A 26,256-nucleotide genomic window follows, 5' to 3' on the forward strand; every position below is an offset into this window, starting at 1 on the left:
TGTATTTTTCTTGCTACCGGGTAATTGAATGTTGACGTACATACTCGTGTATTATGTACGTATATATTTAAACTTTGGTTTTTCGCATCATTCAAAAACCGAACGAGCCAAGGGACATATATTAATGCCTCCGTAAAGAAAACGTGGCCATGTTTTCTCTCGTCCATTTACAAGGTGATGAAAAACTCTGTCTCTCGCCATTTTTAAATTGCTATAGTTTTCTCTCTTTCCGGATATAATTCAATGAACTTTTAATGACCCTTTATTATTATTATTATTTTACTCGTTCAAACACGAACCTTTTCGAGAACGAATAGATTTTCTCTACGGACGTTATGTTGAGGCGTTCGTAGTCGTGAGGGCAGGAAGTTGAACGTACTATTACCGCATGTGGTTTCTGAGTATGCAGCCACTGTGTACAACAGGGAGCTGGTGCCAGGGTTATTTCAATTCATACAGATTAACACGAACATACTGTGTGTATGGGCAGTATTTATAGTTATACCATAAATATTGTTATCACTTGTGGAAAGAGTTACAAATGCGTTTACAAAGATATTTTATTCAATTTTTGCACAATGATGTAGGGGTACAAAATCCTTGTTGGTACATTCCATTTCTTTCAAAATAGATCCTCGCTTTCCACCAGCCCTCACGAGGGCTGTAGCCAGAACAGACCCGTCTTGCTATAGCTTTGGTCTGTCGATCCAACACCTTCTATAGCAGAAAGCTTCGTGAAGCTCGTGAAGCCTGCGAAGCTCGTGACGACACTGAAGTCCATTTCACAGGGCCGTAACTGGGCTGGGCAACCGGACCACTGCCTCTGGGCCCCGAGTCAAATGGGGCACCCAAAAATTTACATTTGTTTTGCATAAGAATAACCCTTTCAAGAGGCCCACCCCCCAAGGAAAAGTCTGCCCCGGTGCTCAAGAAAGCACATTACTGCCCTGCCATTTCACCTATAGTAATTGGATATACTGCAAAAAAGGTAAAGATTTCGCATACGTCGAACTATGACTACAGGTGAAATGGCGATTTCAGTGACGTCAAAGCTTCGCGCGGAGGATTTTTGCTATAGAAGGTGTCGATCTTTATGGGCACTCATGATCTAAATCATTGCTCTCCAACCGCCCAAATAATACAGGTGCGATGTAATTTTAAATTTAAGTTTTTTTATATTACGCCGTCTCTACTCATACATTACTCCCATTTATTTATTTTTCGCCGGTCTGCAAATTATTTCTTCTGTATTTAGTATTTTTTGCCGGTCCTGAACTTATCTCTGCTTTTTATTAATTTTGCCGATGATCTTTGGTTTCAATTTCTCCGGTTACTTTTTGCTAAAAATAAATAAATGGCAGAAATAATTTGAGGACCGGCAAAAAATAAATTATAGGAAAAATAATTTTTTTTGCCTGTCCAACAAATTATTTCACTCATTTTTATTTTCCCCCGGTCTGCAAATTATTTTCCCCATTTGCTGTGAAATTTCCGTGAAAAATCCGGGAAATGTTTCAACCACTTCCACCGGTGATAAAAAGAACGCAGAAAGCTGATCAAAATATTAAGCGATGTTTTTCTGCTGGAAAAAAAATTCCCACTGCGTGGAACCCAAGACACATTTTAATTTCTCAATACTGACATGATACATACTTTCGACCGGCCATGCCCGTTTAGCCCGCAACTTTTTTATTCTATGGGTTGATGTCAAGAAGGCAGCTGGAATGACGAGGTGAAATATGTTAATTTGAAGCTGTTCCTGTCTGGTTTTGACTTAGTTTGCAGGTGCTGAATACTCGTCTCTCACTATGGATCTAATATCTTCGTAGATTTTGGTAGGTGTTTTTACAGAATTTCTCGAAAACTGACCATACCAGCAGCATTCAGCACCTGCTCACAGGTGTTGTGACTCTACCTAAGCAGTAGGCTACTAGTGATGTACAAATTTTTGAATATAACTCGAACGGCATGACTTTGGGTTGGCGAAGCGTGACCTCGTAAACATAAAAATTGGGTACAAGCATCGATCACTTTTGGGTGATTCAGTGAGCACCGTGGTGCTTGCGAGCAACAAGGGTGAATTCGTCTATTGCAGGTGTAACCATGTAAGAACGAATATATTTCAAGGGTGATATTTCATGATATTTCAAGGGTTTCGAAAAGGCAAACAGGTAGAGAAACGCTGCGCAAATTAAATTGCAACGTATATTTTGGAACAGTTTTTCAACGTTTGAATGCGTGGAACCAGTGAGAGTTACGAGACTTTTCTACGGAAAGTCTACATAGTCACTCGACGGCAAGTTAGCTTTTGAAATTTTTTTCAATATTGCGAGAACTTGCGTGCTGATGATCTATACCTACAGGGTGATTCTAAATTCATGGGACAAACTTTGAGAGGTCATACTGTATAAGACTCCTAAACAAACATTTTTGATCATAGAATGTGTGGTCGAATCGTAATATTAAAGACGGTAAAGGGTGTTTTTAGAGAGCACAACAGCACTCTACCCAAAGCAAATACAGTGAAACTTGGTCAATTCGGATTTGGTTTACCAAATTTTGAATAATTCGAAAGTTTACGAACTTCCCTCAAGTTTTCTATCTAATTTAAATAGTTAAAATTTCTTATTTAAATCCAACTCTTTTCGAATTTTTTGGATAATTTGAAGTTGGAGGAAAGAATCATGATTTTTGTACGAACAAATTTACTTTGAAAATTCTACAAAAAATCAGACGTTGCTTTTTCAACAAATTTTTAAAGGCAAATAAAAGTTTGAAAAGTTTGAATTATCTTTTTTCTTTTTTAATAATTTAATGCCCATTTTAACAATGCTCAGCTAAAGTGCATTGAGATTGAAGTACCCTGCCTGGTACTTCAGTCCCTGCCCGCTAGGAATATAAGTCATTTACTCAGCTGAGTTGGTCCATGCTGGAAGTGCATTGAGACTGTGCAGCATTTGATACCCTCCTTGTGTTTTTCACCCTTTAGATCAAGGCGTACCATTCGAAATCTGAATCTTTTTGTCGTCGTTTCGAGTATGGAAAGTATCGGAAAGTTCATACGTTGGTGAAAGAAAATTTCTTAAGAATGGTGAGCAAAATTTGGGAAATACAGTAGTTTCGTAACGGATGATCACGAACTGTTTCCATAAATTAGGCTTTGAACATGGTCAAAAAATTCTAGAACAGTGGAATATAATGAAGTAGCTAAGATTAATCATTATAATTAATAAATTATTAAAATTTGGGAAGCAGTTTCGTAACTGATGATAAAAAAACTTCAATAACTGATAATTATTAACCTATGTGAATGTTAATGATTAAGTTGAAATTTTTTAATCAGATTAATTGGATAATTCAATTTTTTTTTTGATAATTCGAACTTCTTTCCAGTAATTTTGGACTTCGAATTAACCAAGTTCGTCTATATCATATTTTTCTGAGAATTTTCTGCAATAAGTGAAATTAACTATTTGAGGGTGCTGGGTATTGTAATGTGTTAGGTCTTTTCATGATGTGCAACCCGAATAATGCAAATCTACCACAAGTCATTCCATCGTTTTTTGGCACAGCATAGCCTTGATGGTCCTTGCACCAATAAAAAACAAACTCCAATCCAATAAGAAGGTGCATATGCACCCTCGAATGGTTGATAGCACATATCGCCGCAAATCCGTTAGAAAAACATGATATTCGCTTTTGGTGAAGTGCTGTTGAGCACTGTCTGAAAACACCCTCTACCACCTTTGATATTGCGATTCGACAGCACATTCTACGATCAAAAATGTTAGTTCAGGTGTCTTCCTCTTAAAGACTGTCCCATGGATTTAGAATCACCCTGTATAAGATATGCTGATGCTGTGAAATGCTCATTTAAAAATGTTTTTCCTTCTAAAAAAACTCTTTCTAACATCTTAATTTAATTATTACGAAATATCGTTCGATGCAGTATCTTTTTTTGTATGTAGTACTCACAATTTTGGCATCATCATTTTTCAACTTTTTTCCCAATTCTCAGGAGTCACCAGGTTATTGTTAATGTATACGACGCTGCTACTCACATCAGTTTTGGCTCGAGACAGTTGCTTTGACCCCACCTATGCAATCAACAACCTGTTGAATAATGATTTGCGCACGGGACACATCTCTCCCGCACTAATGCAGACTGGACATTAATCAATGTCAGCGGGGGAACATGAATTATAGAGTAGGAGGGCTATTGTTGAGCTTCCATAGAACCGTCGGACCTGTTTCCCTACAACCCGGATGATTCCAACTCAATTCAGCGATACCTTTTGGGAAGGTCACAACACTTCCTGATTGGTAACTGATGATGATGTGATGTCGGTTTCTCCGATAAAGGTATTAATACTTACCGAGAAAACAATTAGACGTCGATAACAATAAATAGTCGTGAAACTCTTTCTGTCCTTTTGGAGCCTGCAATCTCTTAATTTAACCGAACAATGAAACGTGAGATTGAAATTTCTCTGATTTTGACACTACTCTCAATCGCTATTTCTTAGGAATTCGTTTTCCAAAGTATTTAAAAAAAATTCACTTTATTGATTTGGTAATCTTGGTGTTTTCCTGCTTTTTGTTATGCAGCCACTTTCTATAAACTCTCTAAATCTGCACGAATCTTTCCTATACTTGTCTTTCTAAAATCCACACGAACACACTTTCCCTTATCTCTCGAAATCTGCATATAACTATCCACACGAACTTTTCCTGAAATTTAAAAATTTGCTCGAAATTTCTCGGAGCTCTCAAAATCTTTGCTCACTCACGGCTGCAAACTCTCTAGGTATCACTCTTTTGCTCGCTCACGTGCTTATAACATCTGTAGGTGCCACTTTTTTTTGCTCACTCACTGACCTAGTCCCTTGCTGTCTGGGCAGAGGCGGATTTCATGAGTGATATATATATGTATATGTATACAAATTTCACCCCCTTCTTCCATTCTACTAATTTTCTTAAGGCACTCATTCCTCAATTTGCCTTCCCCCCCCCGAACTTGCCGCCCTGGGCTATAGCTGACTAAGCCTCCCTGTAAATACGCCACTGTTGCCACGTTGTTATAAAAAATTCGGAAGTTCTTCCCCCCCCCCCCCTCCACCTTCACTGGAAGACGCGCTCACGGTTAACAACGACTGGAATAATCAATATAACAACAACAACACTGCGCTTGTAAAAACGATTCACGCGCGGTAAAAAGAAATAAGTTGTTTGTTGTTGTATGTACTTCTATTTAAATTATCATTGCTTTTGTTTTATGTGAATTCTCGGTGAGTCGTTGACTCTTCTTGTTTCATTCATCTCATCACTGTCAGAACAAATATGAAGAGCCAACTGCTGCGTCTGGAAAAAAAAAACCAGAAGAAAAGAAAAAAAAATGAAAGATGAGCTTCAACAGAAATGAAATGTCTATGTATGCAAACATGCTTTATCCACAAAAAGAAAAAAAAAAAAGAGGTCTTGGTACGCCTACTTTTTTTTATAGCAGACATAAAATTTCTCACGGTGTTGGAGAGATTCAACCGGATTCTCGCCAAGATTTCTCTACCGTGTCCAAGATTAGGAACAGAATTCGTCTTTCTCTGATTTATTCATCAGAAATCCTGTTTAGGGACAGAAAAATCATTTTTACTGTCCCGTTTTGCCATAAAATTAATAATAATTCTTTGGGTAATACCTGAGTAATCTATCAGTTTTTGTTGTAATTTTCAGTTTATGTTGATGTCAGCATATATAGCAGCCTCTTCCAGGCATCTTCGATCTTTTGCTGGAAAAACAACCCTGGATCAATGTTCGCCAATCTTCATCAAAATTCTATTTCAGTACACGTTGAGAAACACTGACTGAGCTATACCTGCATCTCGCAAACATTCCTCTGGGGAATTTCTAATTAATTGGTACGTGCAGTAACGTGTATGCAATACTGCAAAAGCCCAAAGTGCGGCCACTTCGCAAATTGGAAGAGAGTTTTGGCCAAAGTCTGATTTGCAGAAATTATTCGGAGAGCCAATTCGCGAAGTGGCTGGAGATTCCTGGGCAGTTTGCGATGTACTGATGTAAAACGGTACGGTAGGCACAGATCTATTTTTCTTTCATCGCCAACGTGTGACACGTGGCTACATATACAGTAGCTGTATTGGATTAGCTCCATGTGACAAGAGAAGAAAAAGAGGAATTTGAGATAGAGAAAACTACTTTTATAATAATATATAAACATGATTTTTCTGTCACATTTTGAAGAAAAAAATTGTTATCGCATCGCGATTGTGATATGATGGGTTGCCATAGTTAACGTGGACACAATTATCACGAAGAAATTCGCCAGATGGCGATGGCCCGAATCATGCATGCCTTTTCTTTTCGGACTTTGGCCAGGGATCTCTAGCCACTTCGTGAACTAGCTGGCCAAAGCCCGTAATTCAGCCTTTGGCCAGGTTAATTTGCAACAAAATTGGCCAATTCGTGCCATTTCGTTGAATTGGCAGATTTCGGTCTTTGGCAGTAATGCACAGGGCTGTAACTAGAAGGGGCGGGGGGGGGGGCAACTTTCCCCGAAAATTCAGGGGGGTAATCTTAGTTACGGCCTATTACGTGGCCCTTTCGCAGACATCTCCAACCCGGATCACTGGGGTGCTCTTTAAAGCCCCTAGAGTGCTCGATACTCGTGTCCGATTTTGTTTTCTCACGAGCACTTGATAAACGTTCCAATTAAACACTATGTAGAAATTGTATTCAAGGATTGAAATCATCCTGATTTCTTGCATTCGTATGTTAAACTTGTGAGGGCGCTCTTCTTTTGATGATGGGTGTAAGCAGTGCTCGCGACTAGAAAAAGGGTAAAGACCTCTGCGAAATCTCCAAACGTATTGATGTCGTCAGAGTTTACTATTGATCCCCACGCCCATTCGAAGAACCTGTGTCCACTTATGCTCATAGGATTGTTTGTTTTTTTTTAAATTAGTGAAACCAGTGGCGCATAAGGGCATTTATAACAGAACTGTAAGACATAAAGAACTGTACGACACGTCCAAGAAGCCCCTGGGAATCAAGTTTCGATCGTGGCCCATAGCTCAAGAATCCTCGGCTGTAAGTGGATTTGTACAGTATGCACAACTTTTAACCGAACGATGGTGATATCTTGGGTTCTATTTATTGTAAAAAAAAAGTAGCATTCTTCTCTTCGTTTAAGATCTTCCATAAGTGTATTAAGTTCATTTTTTTCTTAAGAGGTCATCTAGATGTTAAAACTAGATCCAACTTTCAAAAGTTCAATGGTAACCCCGTTTGTTTCTTCAATATTTGCATTCAGTATTTCAAGAAATGCCGAAATATCAAATTTCATCAATTTTGAACGAACAGTTAGTGAAATATAAATTATTGAAAAACGAGTGTCATAATGTTAAAAAGAAACATCTTGTTTTTGAGCATAATTGCTGAAGCAATATAAGTATCTCATTGCTTTTTATTTTAAATGATAGATTCTAACGAGCCAAACATAGTTTTATTACTCACTAGCTATAATACCCGGCGCTGCCCGTGCTTTCTTCAATGAGGCTGTTTGGATCACCCTCTTTCTTTGCGGGACATGCAAACCGTGTCTAAGTTAACCAATACGGCGACTTCCTGCGCGACTTCATGAAATAAACAAATCTAGATTTAAAGAAACATAGAAACGAATATTTTTTTTTCCTTTTTTGAGGGGCGCTGGGTATTTGGATCCCCCTCCTGAACTTCAAGTTATCTATTTCTGCTTCCGAAAATGCTTAATTAAAGCTGTGGAATTTCTTCGATGTACTTTACGGGCCCATAATTGATTTTAAAACAACCTGAACTATATCAATTTATGCAGTTGAATATCAAAAGACAATACGGAGAACTTAATTTTCATGCTTGAGAAGATATAAATAAAAAGTTGAAAAGTAGAAAATTGGATATAATGATACTCTGCGGACCAAGAAAAGATATCGTTGCAGAGATTATCGTTATATCGGTTATCGTTGCAGCGAGGTTTCATTGTATTATCAAGTGTAGGACATTAATAACTCATTCTTTCGCCATGAAAATGTCTTGCCACGTAGTAATTATTTTTAGGAGCGTGAATCGGTAAATTTTAACGTGGCATATAGTGATAAGAATCCTATTTTCTCGACGATCGAGGAAAAAAAAAATAGAAATTACTATTGGGGAAAAAAATTGTCATCAAGGAAACAAAATTGTGTGATTATAAAAGAATATAAACGCATACTTTAATTTCAAAGCGTCAAGAAAATTTTCCTCGGAGAATTTATCTTGACATAAAAATTTACAGAAAGAATGAGTCAATTATCATCATCATCATCACAGCATGATGACATAGTGTTCTAGTGTCTAAACATGACTGAGGCAGAATCACATCGCAAGATTTCCTCACAACAACAAAACAAAACAGATATTCATCCACAACAAAATAGTTTTCCTGTTTTACAGGAAAAAGAAAAAAAGAAAAGAAATTAACCGACATTGTTCTAGAACCTTCGATTTACGATTGTTAACTTTAGTGGAACGGCTAGAGACGAAGGATATGATTGGCTGAGGAAAGTAATAGAAGGAAATGATTGGTCGGTTGTGTCTCGGTGTCATTATTTTTGCTATTATTATTTCTTCCTGGAGAGGCTTTTGTTGTCGAAATTATCGCTTAGTTACTCCAGGACACGGTCCACTGCTTTACGGCGTTACTAGGAATGCAATGTCGACGGCGACCATCCAATAAGAAAATGTATAATTTTCTTTCCTCGGAGATAATTTTTTGTTTCTTCACCTTTTCCTCATTGGTATATACAGAGAAGGAGGAGAGAGACGCCATTTTCGGTCACATGGGGGTGAATTAAAAAAAAGAAGGATAATGGTTGTCGACCAATCGGAACGCGAGGAGACATTCGATCCACGACTAAGAATGTCTGTCTCTGTTTGAAATTCTTTGAGTTTCGTGCTCGAAAACAAAGGAATACTTTGAAACAAAGAGTACCTACAGGCATCGAGACAATGAGGATACACTTAAAAAGAGAAATTACCATTTTCCGGTACTGGGAATTATTTGCACGCACTTCGACACTAAAAAAATCATTTCAAGGTGAACATTTATAAACGCAGTGTCGAACAATTACCCGAATGCTTTGTTCCTATGAAAAACCTTTATTGGAAAAATTAATGTGATCATTGTATAAGGATCGGAAGATCAAGGGAACAGACTTTTCGGATATTAGTGCTCTATACGGTAACTTCATGGTCTCCGCCGGGAATCGGACCAGGGTTCAATTGCAGTCCGGGCAAGCGTGCTATTTAAAAAAATCAAAGGAACACGACTCTTCTTCCATTGCATTAGTGTATTGCAGTGTTTCCTAACAGTTTTGATGTCACGGACCCTCTGCATTGAAGGTCAATGCACCGCGGCATCCTGTAGTGATGGTGAATGTTTCGTGGAATTCCTGTGGTGAAAGTGAACTTCATAGGTTTTACGATAATTTCACCCCTGGCATGTTTAGGCCACCCCCTGTATGAGTGAGCAAGTGAGTGTGGCCACTCATAGGGTCACTAACTTGATCACGTAAACGGTCACTCATACGGTCTCTCACTCACTTGATCATTTATGTGGTCATTCATTTTACCATACAGTCACGAACACTTACTTATACGATCACTCACTCTGCCCCTCATATAGTCACTCATACGGTCACTCGCCCAATCACACAGTCAATCCCTTGTCACTCATTCGGTCACCTATACAGTCTGAGCAGGAGAAATGTACCGGGAACGAAATGTCGGAGGTGAAATTTTCGAACCCAATGTCCAATTTGTATATTAAGGAAAATGAAGTCATAAATTACGATTTTACAGTACTAAATGTATCATTCTTGCAATGATAGTAAAAAAAAAAAGGATTCCGTGGACCCCTCACAAAGTAGGTACTTACGGATCCCCAGGGGTCCTCTGACAACAGGTTGAAAAATGCTGGTGTATTGGATACCGCGTTTGCCCGGACAACAACAGGGCCCTGGTTCGATTCCCGGTGGAGACAAACAACTTCTCTGTCCGAAGTTCATATTGACACTAATATGCAGAAAGTCGCTACGCAACTAATATGCCTCGATGTGTTATAGGCCGAGAAAAAAAGTTATTCTTTTTCTTCAGATTTCCAAATTTTTTTGAAGTTCTGAACGGGTGACAAATCTGTACTATACAAAAAGTACAAAGACAACTGAATGCCTCGGAAATCTGTTGATGTTAAATACAGGGTGAGCAAAAACTTCGCGTAGAAACTTAAAAAAGTCATGAAAACCGGAAATGAAACCGAAATAAAAAACGGTTTGCAGGGTTAGCATCGCTAGGTCAAGAGAAATTTTTTAAGATAGGAGAAGAAAAAATAACTCAAAACAGCCGATAGATGGCGCTGGCACGAGTGACTTCGGTGGAAATTTTCAAATGAGACGGTTATAAGAACTTGCGCTCCTAATCCACAATAAGTTCATCGTTGTAAACCGTGTATGTGAACAAGGATGCTGAGTGCGAAGGATAAAGCTTTGTTGGTGAAGTTGTTTTACATGAACCAGGAATCAGCGACCATTGCCTTGCGTAAATTCCGAGATCAGAAGAATGTGAGGACTGGAAAAAAGCCTTTAACAGCCATGGGCCTCATAAAGCTTGTTTAGCGGTTTGAGGAAATTGGAACGCTGGAGGATCGTGTAAGAGAGCCGGACAAATATGTTTAAGGAAGGCACGTTCGCAGCGTGTTGCAGCCGAAATGGAAGCGTTATCGTCCGAATCAATTGCAGGGACCAGAAGTGCTCGTGAAGCTGCCACACGCTTGATCTTATCACCATCCTCGGTACGAAATATTATTCATGGAATCCTTGATCTGTACCCATACAGATTGCAGTCGTGCCATGGACTTTTACCAGCGGGTACCGTACAGAGGGAAGCATTTGCGAGGTGGGCTTTCACCAAAATCCAACAGAATCCCACCTGGGTCTTTAACATATTGTGGACAGATGAAGCTCATTTTTCGCTACATGGTGACGTTAATACCCATAACTGTCGTATCTGGGCGACGTCTAATCCACGTCAGTACACGCAGAAACCATTGCATTCCCCAAAAGTGACAGTGTGGTGTGGGTTCACAGGTTCGTTCATCATAGGACCCTTCTTGGACCCTTCGCCAAAAAGCACGCATCTTTTTTTGCCAAGTGGAATGTTGTTTTTTTTTATGAGAAGAAGTTCAATTTAGGTGGGCCTGATGGATGTATGACACAGCTATATTTTCAAAGCACCAATGCGGAGGTGGATCAGTAATGGTTTGGGAAAGTTTTTCATCCCAAGGAAAAACTCCAATCGCGTTCATAAGCTGCAAAATGAACTCAGAGGCGTTTCAAGACATTCTGGTTGGAAATCTACTACTTGAGACGCCTCTTATAACTTCTGAACAGTATTTGCTTCAAGAGGGCAATGCTTCCGTACAAGTTTCAAAGTCTACTACAAAGTCTTGGTTTGAAGTCGATTCGGTGGAACTCGTTGACTAGCCAGACAGATGCCCTGATGCAAATTCTGTAGAGAACTTGTGGGACATTTTGACACGAGAAGTGTGTAGAAATGGTATGCAGTTCGAAAATAAACATGACCTTATTTCAGCAATCAAACAGGCTTGGAAAAAGATTCCACAGCAAGTAGTTTATGACTTATCTCGATCGATGACATCCAGAATGATAAAGATTATAGAGAAATAGGGTGATTTTCTTGGTTATTAAAATGACTTGGTACATAATATATATTTTCCAGTGTCCTTATTTTTTTTTCTCCACTGAAAATTTTTCAGCTCTACTTGTAATTATCACTAACATTTTCATGCATTTACATCAACAGGTTTTCGATGTATGGCAATTTTTCGGTTATCCCTAAACTTTTTCTAGCACCTTAGAATGGAAGCTGCATACTCTCATACTGAAGCATGTTGTACATGATTGCAACGTGGCAGCAAACATCTTGTGCAACAAATTCACACCACGCGGTAGCATGCTGGAATACCATAGCCTGGAATAGCCTGTCTGAGAATACCTATGGTGACCTCTAACGAACAGAAGTACATTCTGGCTTTCGTATAGATTGCTTGGTTTAATGCCACCACATCATTATTTTTTCTTGCGTTTTGATAAATTTGCTCGAATAGGTTTATTTTTTGATTGATCCGGTAGCATGAAAATTTTTCTACTCTATGAAAAATAAAGTCCTCATATAATTCACAGAGATGGACAATCCATGAATGAAATATCGCAACGCTTGAATATTCCAGTTCGTTAATATGATGTGTAAGCACTACACAACCTTTTACTTGAATAAATGGAAAATTTATGTGAATTTTTAAAGAAGCGAAATAAAGTTCCGGGGAACCAATCCATCAAATAGAAAAGACGAAGCTGGGACTAATTCAATTATGCAACACGTCAAGTTTATGACAGTAATTAGTGGTTTCAGATTTCTTGTATAGTACAGAACGAATCTTTATAAGATGTGGCTGCTACTTAATGATAATTATATGGGATTTTTTTCCGTAGCGTTCGAGTGCCACCAAAAGACGGCCAAACGAAATCGAATCCAAGCAAGAGGCACAGAGAGAGGCTCAACGCCGAACTGGACACGCTAGCCAGCCTGCTCCCCTTCGAGCAAAGCGTTCTCTCTAAACTCGACAAACTGTCCATACTGAGGCTCAGCGTCAGTTACCTCCGGACTAAAAGTTACTTCCAGGGTGAGTACACATTCAATCGATATGCTTAATCAATAATGAATTACATATGCAGGATGATTTCATAATACCCTTTTCCGCATTTTACTGTTGATCCTAGAGGCATTCTTCAAATTTGAAAAAGTATCCAAATAACACGCAGAACTCAGACACGTCATTCACGTTGCAAAGAAATGTGTAGTTAACAGAATAAAAAAAAACTTTTCATACGGACACCCTGTCCTAAAAATCCCCTATTAAAAAATTGTTTCTTAGTCTCTCCTGATGCCAATAAAAAATTTCACGTTTGAAGCGTAATATTCACTATGATATCTGAATTCAAAAATCGGAGAAAAGTTGCAAAAGAACAGCATAAACAACTGTCCAACGCTTCTTTCTCTCGCTTCTAATGTTCCTTCCCAACTTTGCTCCAATTTTTGTGAATTCAAATATCTCAGTGAATACTGCACTTAGAGTCGTATAATTTTTTTTTGTTTTCCTCAGGAGAGACAGAGCAATAACTTTCTAATTGGAAGCTAGAGGATATAAAAGTTTCTTTTTTTTGATAAATATACGATCCTTTGCAATATGAATGAGAAACGTATCTGTGTTCCACACGTTATTTGAATACTGTTTCTAATTGGAAGTATGACTCCAGGATCAATGGTTCGCGCCAGTAAAATGTGGCAAGTGGAATTATGGAATCACCCTGTATATGTATTAAAACTCTCATTATTTATTATCAAATTTCTTAAATGAAGAGGTTCTTTCTTCTCTTGACGTAATCTCTCATCTCTGATGCAGAGTAATATGAAACTTTTACATAACAGATTTTGATGAAATTTTATGTAAGCTATACGATTTCAGTGGTTAATCTAATGAGTATGGACCCGAGTCCCGACACTACAGAAATTCCTACAAACACCACCGAATTCTGCCACTACCGAAGTGCTTTACTCTAGTGAAATATATATAATGGTGGCTTATAAAAATTATATATTTTTCGATTATTTTTCAAGATCCAGCAAAACCGCCGGTAGACTTCCTCATAGCGCATGGATCAGGGCTGGGAAAATCTATTACCCGCAATGCCCGGAATTAGGTAAAATTTCGTAAAAATTTCGACCGGATATGTTTTTGAAATACATGCCCACCTATGTACTATATACCGATTCTCGGGCACGTATTATTTCAAATTATATGCCAGACTGGGCATGTAAATTTTTAGCGATTAGTCCAACTTTTGGATGGACCCATACAGACATGGCCCGGGTTCCCATGTCCACAGAAGTCTGCACGATGATATCTGGTATAGTGCTATTTTCCAGAGTGAGTACGCTACCAGATAAGTACTGTACAGTACTTATTCCATACCCTCCCTCCCCAAGCTTGGAGCTGACGGGGCTCTGGGGGATGTGGTGGATCGGGATGATTCTCATATATATGTTTTTTTCCATGCTATAAATTCATTATAGGGAGGACTTTAAAAAGTCTGGCCTGAGGAGCATGAAAAAGTTTCAGCCTGGGGGGGGGGGGCTACTGTATGACACAGTGGTGCCATTTCTGGAAGTCAACTGGAGACAACTAGACGTCCCGCTTTCGTTCCAATCAAACATGGTCATCTGAGGGTTGTTGTTCTTACTTTGCACTTATAATCTATTAATCCTACATCATGCCCTACCCCAAATCCTGAAGCAGGGTCCCTAATAGGCTGAGATCTTAGGTGGGCCCCGGCGAGACATTCCACGCATAGTGAATTTATAGTGAAAAACAAAACAAAAGATGAAAATCATGCTAGGCACCCGGGTAGAGCCCTGTCAGCCCCCAACCTTGGGAGAGCATGTCCTAAATTCATCGAAAATACTTTTTCAGCCACATTTCACGCAATGAGTATGACGGATATCCTCGTGAGTGCTTGAATTTCGGACTATTAAAAAATGGATTGTCGAGATTTCGAGCTGTAGGGATTACGTCCTAATCCATATATAATCGAATAGATGGTATATTTTCCCCCTTGCGATATATGTAGTAATGTGCTTAGAGAGTAATACTGTGTGTATTGTAAGAGTAGACAACCACACAAGAAGAGGGGAAATGGAGAACAAATAGAGAGTTTTCCAGAATGAATCAGTCCCTTCAATGAAAAGAAAGAGTAGAAGGGAGAGATAGAAAGAGAGAGAGAGGAGAGAGAAATGATGATGTCTAGGCCATAACATGCGAATTGTGTGTGTGTGCGTGTACATGTACATGTATGTTATAAACATACGGTATACGGTTGCGAATCATTCATTGAACCATGACAACTAGATGGGTTTTTATGCTTTTTGTACGTGTGGGTAAACCGATTGACAGGCGGCGTCCTCGTATATCTCTGTGTACCTGACGTGGTGTACGTGCGTACATTCGATTGCAACTGTATACCCGGGAATATTCAACAATATAATCATCATCACCATCGTGGGAGAATATTATGCAATTACCAAGCTGGAGGGTGGAAGTGAGATCCATCGTTTTGACGCGGATCGTTGGACGTGGACACGTTTAAGGGGGGATTTAAATTTATTTTAATAATGACTATAGAATTTAATCGAGTTCATATATTTTTTTAAATAAATAATGACAGAGGGCTGTGTTTGGAGACATGTCCGTAAACGTTTTAAGCACATGCGCGTGTCTATTTCAAATTCGTTCTGAGGCCCACTCGAATGCCTTGAGAGGTTGTCGAAGAAAATGTTCTTGATTGTCATCAATCCAGATGTTGGACCAGAATCCGGTTGAATCTCCCCCCCTCCCCAATTTCCTTTGACAAGGGTGTTCAATATTTTGGCGAGCGCGGGCCACTTCACTGGTTTGAAAGCATATCGTGGACCATGATATCAGTGATCTGGAACAGCGCCGCAGGTTACTTAAGTGGATCTGTAAATGGATCACTTAAGTGCCCTGGAACTGTGTCGCGGGTGACTCAAGTGATCTGTAAACATGCCGCTGATTACTCAAATGGTCTGGGAATGCACCACGGGTCACTTAAGTGATCTGGAAATGTACCTCTTACTTCAATTTTACAAAATTGAGTTTGAGGACAACATCAGATGACTCAGAGAGCCACATTCGTCCCGCGGGCCATGGGCTAAGCATGTATGCCCAAGGGGTTCATTCAACGCCCCCCCCCCCCCAAAAAAAAGGATGCTAATGGGACTTTGGCTCGGGTTTTGTACTCATAGCTTTATTTAGAAATCAGTTTAAGAAGCAGATAGTGTTTCCACTCTGGGTTATGGGGGATTTGTTCAAGACGGGAGTGGGGAGGGATGGGTCATGGATGAAGAAAAGATTAAGAAACACATGTAGACGAGGGGTTTCCAACATAAAGTTTTACTTGGAACCCTTGATGATAAGGCTTTTCTACGTAACCCAAACAAATATTTGAATATTTATCCAAAAAAAAAATTATAACAATGTTCCTACTGCCGTTTCTCAAAAGGGCAAAATGAAAGAGGGCTTACACACCACCTCCAATAAAACATACTAATTGTCATAAACCATTTTGCCAGATCTTATCGTAGAAGCCCTTACACAATGAGTTCCCCGCATGGTCCTCACAAGAGAGGGGGGAGAAGTCTGATAGGGCTCCATCCCACACGCCAGAGATGATTCTCTATCATAATTTTTTTACCACTATATGCATAATAGACGGGCCCGTTAATAGTCTGACCTGGGGGCCTGCTAAAGATCTCAACCTAGGGCCTTACTGCAGGATGTGGAGACCGTGTGTGCCCGAATGGGACTCGTGTGTTTATACGGCCTTGGGTGTCCCGTAAAGTACATGTAAATTCTGCAATCTAAGAATCCACACTTTTAGTGGATAAAAAAATTCCATTCCAAAAAACGAATCAGGGCCTTTGATTATAACCATCACGACACAGAAGAAAACCTCCCGTACAAGAACTATGACATATTCTTTAACAGAAATATTCATGATGCCAATCATCGTGAGTCATAGGGTGTTCATCCGAGCTGTCGGTGAATATCTTCAGAGTGTGAAATCAAGTAGATACATCGTCAATGGTTTATGTGAGCAACATGACTCCCATCCACCCCACCAATGGTATAAATAACACTATAGATTCATTTAGAGGAGGCTCACCAAATATTTCAGTCTAGGGAGCTTGGCTCTAGGTTGGGTATGCATGTGTGTGTGTGTGTGGGGGGGGGGGGGTGAGCACCGAGATTTTCGCGGAGAAAGGAAAAACTTTACTCCCGCATTAAAAATGCCCTCTAACTAATTTTTTTTCCTTCCAGAGATAGTGGGCTCATTTTCTTTCATTTCACCTGCACAGACGTGTTGTTTCTCTGCGCACAGAATTTTGATATCTCGATATCTGCGCGATGTGATGAAATAAAATGCTACTTTATACAAAATACGGAATTAGTGTACAGGGAAGCATTCTCAGTCACTTTTCCGACATTTAACGTCCATACTTTACAAACTTATTCGCCCTGAAAAAACAGTGCCTTCTTTGCTACTTTTGTCCATGGCCTATAAACGGGTTAAAATAAAATTTAATAAATTAAATTTGCCTTCTCTGAAAAATATTGAAAAAAAAGTGTGTGGTCTACAGTATATATACTGTACATATATTATATTGCATGCAAAGCATCATCGAACTGGAGCTACTGCTGTCACCTATGAAATAAAACTCTTGTGATTCATCGATTGAGATGACCAGTTTTTGATCGTTGTACCGCATAGAAAAAGTCATTACAGCATGATACTGATAAATATTTTTTTGAAATAATAATATTAGTTGAATTGTCAAATTTACTTCTAAATTTTAGCAGTTGCTGTTTGTATGTTGTAACGTAACATTAGTAAGATGCGCAGAACTGAAACCTAATTTATTTTGGTTTATGTATTTAAAAATAATTCATATTAATGAATATTTTTAATTACGCACAGTTTTATTGGTGTTAATTTACCGCGCACAAACGTCAACTATTAAAATTTTTAAGCAATCTTAATAATTAAAGATATTATTGTCATTTTTTAATCAATATCATACGATATCGTTTTCTTCTATGCGGTGCATTAATCGAAAAATGGTCATCTCAATTTCAATCGAAGAATCACGACAGTTGTATTTGTTAGGTGACAGCAGTAGTTTTATTCAGTGATATTTCTTACCTATAATATATATTCAGGATGATTATTCAGTTCCCACTTGTCGCATTTTACTGGCAAACTGTTTATTCTAGAGTCGTACTTCCTATTAGAGTATCCAAATAACGCGTGGACTTTAGATGCGTCGTTGATATAGCAGGGGGTTGTATAGTAATCAAAATAGAAAAAAATCAATTTTTTATACGAGAACCCTGTCCTCAAAAACCCAATCAGAAACTTGTTGCCCTGTCTCTCCTGAGACAAAAAAAAAAAAATATTCACAGAGATATTTGAATTCAAAATCGAGGGAAAGTTTTGGAAAAAACAGCATAAACGAACAGACAACGATTCTTTCGCTGATTTATGCTGTTCTTTCAATCTGCTGATTTGTTTTAGGCACTATCTCGTTAAAACTCAAAATAAAGAACGGCTTTACGAGTGTTAGTAAAAAAAAAATTCAAAAAAGTTTTCATCTTTGAAAGCTCCGGTTTCCGGGATTTTAAGGGTTCCGTGGCGTTCGATCATGCGGAACCTCAAAAAAAAAAACTGTTACGGAACCCGAAGGTTCCACGGAAAACCAATTAGAAACCCATGATGTAGACCACTTGGACCGCTGTTTCGTCCTTAAGGGCTCTTTAGTCTTTTGTTGGCGGCTTGCTCCCAATATGAATAAGCTGTTGGATTTGCCACTCACTGTCTGTGGACACCACATCGCTTGACACCACCATCATCACTTGAATATCATGAATTTATGACCTCGCCTAGGTAGCAGACCTTGAGCTATGATTATATCCTGGTAGGCAATCGTAGGTAGGTATTTTTACCCTGGGATAAAGGAATACTTACTTGCTGCTAGAGAACAGTGTTTTTCAATAAAAACCTACCTGAGGACCCTTTGGTATATCAGAGACAGCAAGGAGCTTTCTTCATTTTCGAAAGGGGGTGTATAGATTTTATGTGATTTCCTTTTAGTTTTGGTTTTGTTTAAACTGTACCCCGTAGAACCCTAGGCCATGATAAACTTTTCAGTGCAAACTGCACCTTTATATGTGAATTGGTTGATTTGTCATTAATTTCTAAAATCTGTCCAGGACTTCTCGTCCACCCTGTATATTATTAGATTTGTAATTCATTATTTTTTTTTCAAGTTTCTACGAGAGGCTCCCAAAGCGTCCGACCCAGTGCAGCCACATTTTTCTCTCATCCCTTGGGGTGGGTTTTTCGCCTCCCCATACGGTTTTGAAGGTAGACTTATTCATGTCAAAAAAATGTTCAATGGAAATCCTAAACTAAAGAACCAAAGAAAGAAATGGTTAAATAGGACTATAAGGTTAAATAAAAAAAGAAATATATTCGGAGAATATTTGCTAATGGTGATTCGCATTCAGAAGCTTCTTCACAACCGGTCGAAGTGATCATGAAATAAGAAGAACAAGTAAAAAATAAATAAAGAAAGAAAAGAATGATTAAGAATAACTATTAGATTTCTAAACATGATGCCGAGGACTTTCACTCGAAACCGACAAGAAGTCGGCGCCAACCTGAGCGAGCATCTCAGTCTGATTCCAATTAAATAAGTACCAATTACACGAAGATGACCCTTTCCTAAGACATTTATCTTTGTCTTCTTCTTATTTTCTTTTAGAAATTTTTTTTATCTAAATCTCTTCTTCAAAAGCAGATGTTATGGGAAAAAAGAAAGTTCTTTTATTTTTTCCAAGGCTATACAGAAATAATTTCTTTTTTGCGCAAAATACAGAATTATACGGAAAAAAACATCATCATCATCACCACATGTGTGATCATATCACCCCCCCCCCTACTGTCTTACATAATAAGCAATTCATGATAAGTCAACATCGGATATTCCCCCTAATGAATGAATGAATCTTTATCTCTTCCGATTTTTCTTTTTTTCCATATGAAAAGGTCTTTTCTTCACAAAATATCCCCCCCCCCCTTATCTTTTTTATGTAAGTATTTTTTGATTCTTTGGATATTGTTAATAACAATATTGAAAAAAAAGGCTATTATAACTACGTTATATAAATACTGACCAGGGAACTTTGTTAGTCGGCGATTAGTTTCCTACACTGGTCCGTGGGAAATATTAGATTTATTTGAAAATGGAGGGAACATCGAGACAAAATGTACATCATTAGTTTTTAGGATATGGAGAGAGGAACTTTCTTTAGGATTTTTAGACGGGGCTGTACTGTAACATTTAGTGGAGTCTGTCACATTTCAAACTGATCACATTTCAAAGAAAGAGAGAGAGAGAGAGAGAGAGAGAGAAGTGGTACTACATCTTATTTTTATAAAATGGCCCACAAGATCCACTCAGCTATGGCTTTGTTTGAGAGCAGGAAAGGATTTTCTTGGATTAGAAGTCAGAACTGAAACGATTAAAATCATGATTGAATAATCATTAATTTAAAATATTTTTCATTAAAAATTTCAATTTTAATACAGGCGTCTTTTGGTACAGGGTGTTTCAAAAAGAATCAGCCGATTTGAAATGCGCATATTACGAAAAATATTGAACACATAGACTCTTAAGACTAATTTTATATTACATAGATAATCAAGGTGTTTTTACAAACCAAATTAAAGGTGCTCAATATGTCCACCTTGGGATGCACGGGATATGTCTATACGGTAGTCAAATTCGTCCCAAACTTTTGCGAGCATGTTTGCATCCACTGCTGCTGTTATGCGTATCTTCAGTTCGGCTAATGTAGCTGGAACGGGAGGCACATAAACGTAGTCTTTTATAAACCCCCCCCCCCCGCCCCACAAGAAGAAATCGCACACCGTGAGGTCGGGCGATCTTGGAGGCTATTGATGTTCATTTGAATCGTCAAGTCCCGTACGCGGATCCATCGTTTAGGAATGCGATTGTTCAAAAATTCTCGAACGTCCAAGCTCCAGTGTGGTGGTGCCTCGTCCTGCGTGGAAAATGAAGTCATCCGAATCGATTTCTAACTGTGGGAAAAGCCAATTTTAACAAACACTGAAGTGTCGGCCGAAGGAAGAGCGTTAGCGCTACCTGTCGGCAACTGCGTGAAACTCGAGATTTCCCTCTTTCTACCTATACATTATTCGATCAATATGGATCAAAAGCTGAATAGTTATGATTTTTTTAAATCGGATGATTCTTTTTGAAACACCCTGTAGATTTGTGTGATTATTGTAATGAATTCTATGATTTTTCACTAGACGCCCCATATTCTTTTAATAGGTACGTCGAATAAAAAATTTGGCCCCTTGAAATATTAAGGTCTGACTGTACTTTAAGATGTTCATTAATTATAAACAGCATTATTTTCAGTCTTCCCGAACTTGAAATGACATGAAAAACTTTTTTTTGGTGACACATATAAGTGGGAAATTAATACATCGTGTCTGGCTGTAATCGGAATTGATGTATTTCTATATTTTATTGATAGGGTGTTCAAAAGTAGTGTTTATCACATGTTTGTATAGAAATTAATTTAAAGTTTCTAAAACTTGTAGAAATATTTGTGAAGATTTATTGAGATTATGCTTGCGTAAGTTAAAAGTTCGGTGTATTCGCGAAATTTGTATCTGAGAATTTCAGTCTAGATTCTAGAAGATCAGATTGGGTGACCTATTGCAGAGGATGACGATGTCATATAGATGGAAATTGTTGAAAACTGCATAATTAACCACTCGAAACTTAGCACCGATTCCAAACATTCTTAGAAAGTACAGTTGCGCAAAAACTTCATGAAACTGGTCGAAGAAAAACATTATAGACTAATACCTACTGTGTGACATAGTTTCGAAACACACAAACGAAAAAGACACATTTATAAAAACTCCTTTATTCTTGCCTCCCCCCCTCCCCAAAACAAAGCCACGATAACCTGAGATGTTTTATCACACCCGTCATGACCAAGCAACACGAGCACCATCTCTGCTCTCTTTCATTTACTTCGCTCTCTTCAAAACTCTTTGTGTTTTGAAAATCATTAGCTGAAGTGTTTAGAATCTTCCTTATAGGCCAAGAATACAGTGGGAATACATATAGTGCGAATATCACCGTCCCACTCTATGTTCTTATCCTTATAGACCTTCCTTTACCTTCTAAGTAAAGGTTAGGTACCTGCCTATTAATTTACATACTACTCTCTAAAATTATAGCACCAAACCCCATTATCATGAATACACCTTTGCACTTGAGGCATCCTGGCCGTGCTAGGTTGAGCCCCATGTGTTAAGACGGCCCTGGGGGGAAAAGTGACTCTTTCAAAAGTCTCATAGATGCAGTTTGTGCCACCAAACCAGCTAATTTCTACACAAAGAGCAGATTTCAAAAACTCTATAAAATAGCCTGAAGATGTGGTGGAAAAAGTGACAGGCATTACACTAAAAAGATTTAGAAAAACATTTTTATAAAACTTGTATAGTCTAATCCCGGCATCAAACAAATATCTAAAGCTCAAACTTTGCGACCAAAAACCTAGAGGAAAACGCTCATAACTTTTGGGGTGGCACAATATTAGCTCATATTACGAATTGTATGTCTAAGGCCGGGATTAAACTATAAATGTTTGATAAAAGATCTATTATAAAACTTGAAGCAAAACAACCGATAAGCCTATCGGTTACATTTGCTCGAATGTAACAGATACGGTTATTGGTTGCATTTTTAAAGTTTTATGAAAGAACTTTTATGAAACTTTTATAGTGTAATCCCGGCCCAAAAGTATTTTATTCTCTATATGTCCTATATTATTTCCGTTTCGAGAGATTGGCCTATTCTGAGTTATTCGTAACGTGATCCAATTTCCTCGTGTGATGTATGTGAGCTTAATAAATCTCTCTCTTTGGAGAACGTCAGGGGGATTATTATTAGGAATGACCGAAATTTCAAAAACGACCTCGAAAAACCGCATGTCAAGCTCAAGAAATTATCTCGTTTCTCACGCACTTAATTACTGATATTTCCCGTCGGAATTCTCGGAATTACGTACCTTAATTGCCCTTCAAATTGCGCATAACTGTGATATCTCGAAGGAAGGACCTCCAAAAGTCAAATGCAAATAATACATGTAAATCACCCGCGGTTCGTTTTTTTAAGGAGCTTAATCTTTCAAGTATTCAGTTAACGTATATTGTACGTGTTTTTTCTTTTTTACTTTTCAGTAAAGAAACATAGTATTGTCCCGTATTTCTATTTATACGCGTCCAGATTTTTTTTTTTTAATTTTTTGAACCGATCGCTAAACATCTCGGTACATTTTAATATCCTAATTTTTTTTTTCTGAGAAGTTGTTCTCTTAAGGCTCTTATTACCTTAGGCGTGGTCGTTTGTAATCGCGTGATCTGCGCGTGAGATATGTGACATCCATACCAATGGGGACCCAAACCAACCATCACCTCCGCTTATATCGGAGAAAACAAGAGAAAAAAAAAATCTCGTGTTGTGGCTATTCTCGTGGGAGTAGAAAATGGTAACGCTCTGGTGTACTATCTAGAGCGACAGCACTGCAGAGACCAGCTGTTCACCCGCACACACTGTATACTCACAAAATGAATACCTTAATATACAGTCAAAAAACACCATTACGTTAGTATATAGCTATCCATTGCATTCCTCTTCTAAAAAAAGAACACAGAATTTTAAAGATCCGAAATTATGAAATGAAGTGCCGGAAAAATAAATGCAGAAAGTAGGGGGGGGGGGGATCTTCTTTTTTTTTTTTAAAAAGTACGGGAAAGTGGAAATTTTATCTTGAAATGTGTAACATTCCTTTTTATCCCAAATTCAAATGCTGCAAATAATGATGAATGCACATATAAAAGCCTTGAAGGATTTTCACGATATTAGTGCAATTTTTCCACAGTAGGCAATACACACCCTCCTGGGAAAGATGAGATTGTCCGGGGGGAGGGGGGAAAGTAGAAGTCATGAGTATAATACAGGCTGTCCCAAATTGTTTGCACACTAGATATCTCTGCAACCGTTGACTTTGGAAACATACTTTCAATTATAAAAATATTTTCGAATGACATGCAGTTATTTAAACCTCAAAATTTGTTTGAGGTGCAATTCAAAACAATGCATAAAAAAATTGAGAAATTCAATTTTCATACAGTTGCTGTGTGCAAAAAGTTTTGATTATTGAAATGTAGATCCTCTCTCAAATGTCATTTGCAAAAAAGAATTATATTTTTGATTGCAACATTCATCGAGACAGAACCGTAACTAAGATTTTTGCCCAAAACGTTAAAATTCGGTAATTTTATAACAGTGTTCTTTGCTCCCACCTAAAACTTCCGCCCCCCTAAATTTTGTCACCACGGCCAGTTTCTCTCTCTGTGCCCCCCCTTCCTACCAGTTCCGGCTCTGCATCGAAGTATTAAATATAGAAAAACCGCTGTGTTTTTACGACTACGATTCTGCAGAATTTACACAGTGGTTTCGAAGTTCTTACCTCAAATCCACGATACCGTAGTTTTCTATCATACATCATTTAGCTGAGTCGAAATGGTATAAAGAAGAGGTTATCAACGTTTTGGTTCGCGCAGCACCCTTCATGTAGGAGTTCTTGAAATTTTTTTTCACGGACCTGTTAGTCAGTAGGATGAAAGGCCATAGATCCCTTTTGACAGTGCAATGACGGCTGCGGACCTCCTTTGCAGGAAGATATCCAGTGTATAATGATAATAAAGAAAATAAACTAATTCAAGATTTCTCGAAAAACTGGTTATATTTGGAGATGATGATTTTAGGGTGGAAATTCATCTCTGCCTTCACGGGGACTCGACCCCGTGCACTCAACGTATGGACTCAACTCGTATTGACTCAAAAGAGAGACCGTGGTTCCAGTCAGCACCTCCTAGAGATAGGCCTCTGCACGCTGTTCGCGACGTCACGCAAGTAGCCCATCCTCACTCAGAATATTCAGAGGAAAAAAAATCCGCTGCACGTGCTAGTATCATCGTTATGCGGAAAAGAAGTGATCGGGCACAGAGTTGGCGATTTCTATGCTCCACATCCAATCACTTGCGAACCAATCCGGAAGATTCTACGCCAAAATAAGAGGAAACGAAATAGGATGCTGTGGTTCGAGATGTGGCAAACTTGCTAGGTGGTCTTACCAGGCTACTCTCATGACGTTCAGATGAACTTGGCAACCTGTGCGGAGGCCTTCTATTACTAGGAGGTGCTGTTCCAGTCCCCGTGGAGGCAGAGATGAATTTACTTCCTAAAATCATCGTCTCCAAATATAAGCAGTCATTCGGGGAATCTTGTATTAACAAGTGGAGGGGGACATCTTTCTCTACACAATCAGCTAATTGTTTTCTCATCCATAGGCCTCTCATAAGTAGGCCTGATTGATTAGTAAAAATTCGGTTAGTTCGCCCCTGTAAAGAAGCTCATCGCATTACACTTTTGTGTGTGATTCAAAGAAACTAGCAACACCAACATAGAGTATGTAAAAAACTCTCGTTGTAACGATTAGAAAAAATCTCTTCCAAAAAAAAAAATTGTTATAGAGGGATTATATCGAAGTAAAGGATACCGTTGTATCAAGAGAAGTCCAACATCAGGCTATAGTCAATTTCAAACCAGATTTGAAAAATATCGTTGAAGAGGGATTAATCGTTATATCGAGTATCGTTGTAGCCTGTCACTATATACTGAAAAGAAAAAAAGCTTGTTTTTTTAAAATAATTTCATAAATTTGGAAGTTTTTGGGGCTTCTCCCAAGAAAGCGTACATTATAGTTTGCTAACTCCTGGTATAAGATCCTTGTTATAAAAATGGGAACGAAATACCTTCAATTTATTTTAGGTATTACCCAAGATTGAAATGCTGATAAAATCCCCATTCACTTTAACATGTTTACGAGGTTGTTAGAAGCGTAATGGGGAAAAAATGCTCCCGATGAATAGTTATAACGAGAGAACCTAAAAAACGCTCATTCCCTAATAGATAAATAGGTCATTTTTTGTTTGTTTCCGTAGTTAGTGATTTTCTTGCGCGGGACTAAAAAAGCGTCACAGCCTTATGCTGGGAGATATAGAACAACATGGGCTGGCGCGTGATGTTTATATTAATCGGTTGCCTAATAATGGGTTCGGCGACGACCACGCTGCCTCCCCCTAAACCCCCGATTCGTGTAAAAGCCTAGTCGCACGTGGCCGATTCCCTCCGGTAAATAATAGCCTCCTTTCGGGTTGTGAGCCCATCATATAGGTAGGTAGGCAGGCATACGTGCCTTCCGGCATCGCCGGTCCGAAATCCAACCACGGGTAGACAGACATGCGAACAGCTAGTTTTCAGCTAATTTCGTGTCAT

At 38.5% G+C, this 26,256-nt stretch overlaps 1 protein-coding gene across 2 annotated transcripts in view; it reads left to right on the forward strand.

Moving 5' to 3' along the window:
- The window catches only part of LOC149064486 (uncharacterized), a 110,169-nt gene that overhangs the window by 26,742 nt on the left and 57,171 nt on the right, over window positions 1-26,256 (forward strand). For both annotated transcript variants that reach the window (XM_089254983.1, XM_089254982.1), the window contains exon 2: window positions 12,600-12,790. In XM_089254983.1, coding sequence (XP_089111109.1) covers window positions 12,600-12,790 — 191 coding nt within the window. The remainder of the gene's footprint in view (window positions 1-12,599; window positions 12,791-26,256) is intronic.

This window comes from Pholcus phalangioides, unplaced genomic scaffold (genome assembly GCF_987345545.1).
Source record: "Pholcus phalangioides strain wild (caught in Gottingen) unplaced genomic scaffold, Ppha-v1.0 ptg000042l_1, whole genome shotgun sequence".
In the NCBI taxonomy this organism is placed as follows: domain Eukaryota; kingdom Metazoa; phylum Arthropoda; class Arachnida; order Araneae; family Pholcidae; genus Pholcus; species Pholcus phalangioides.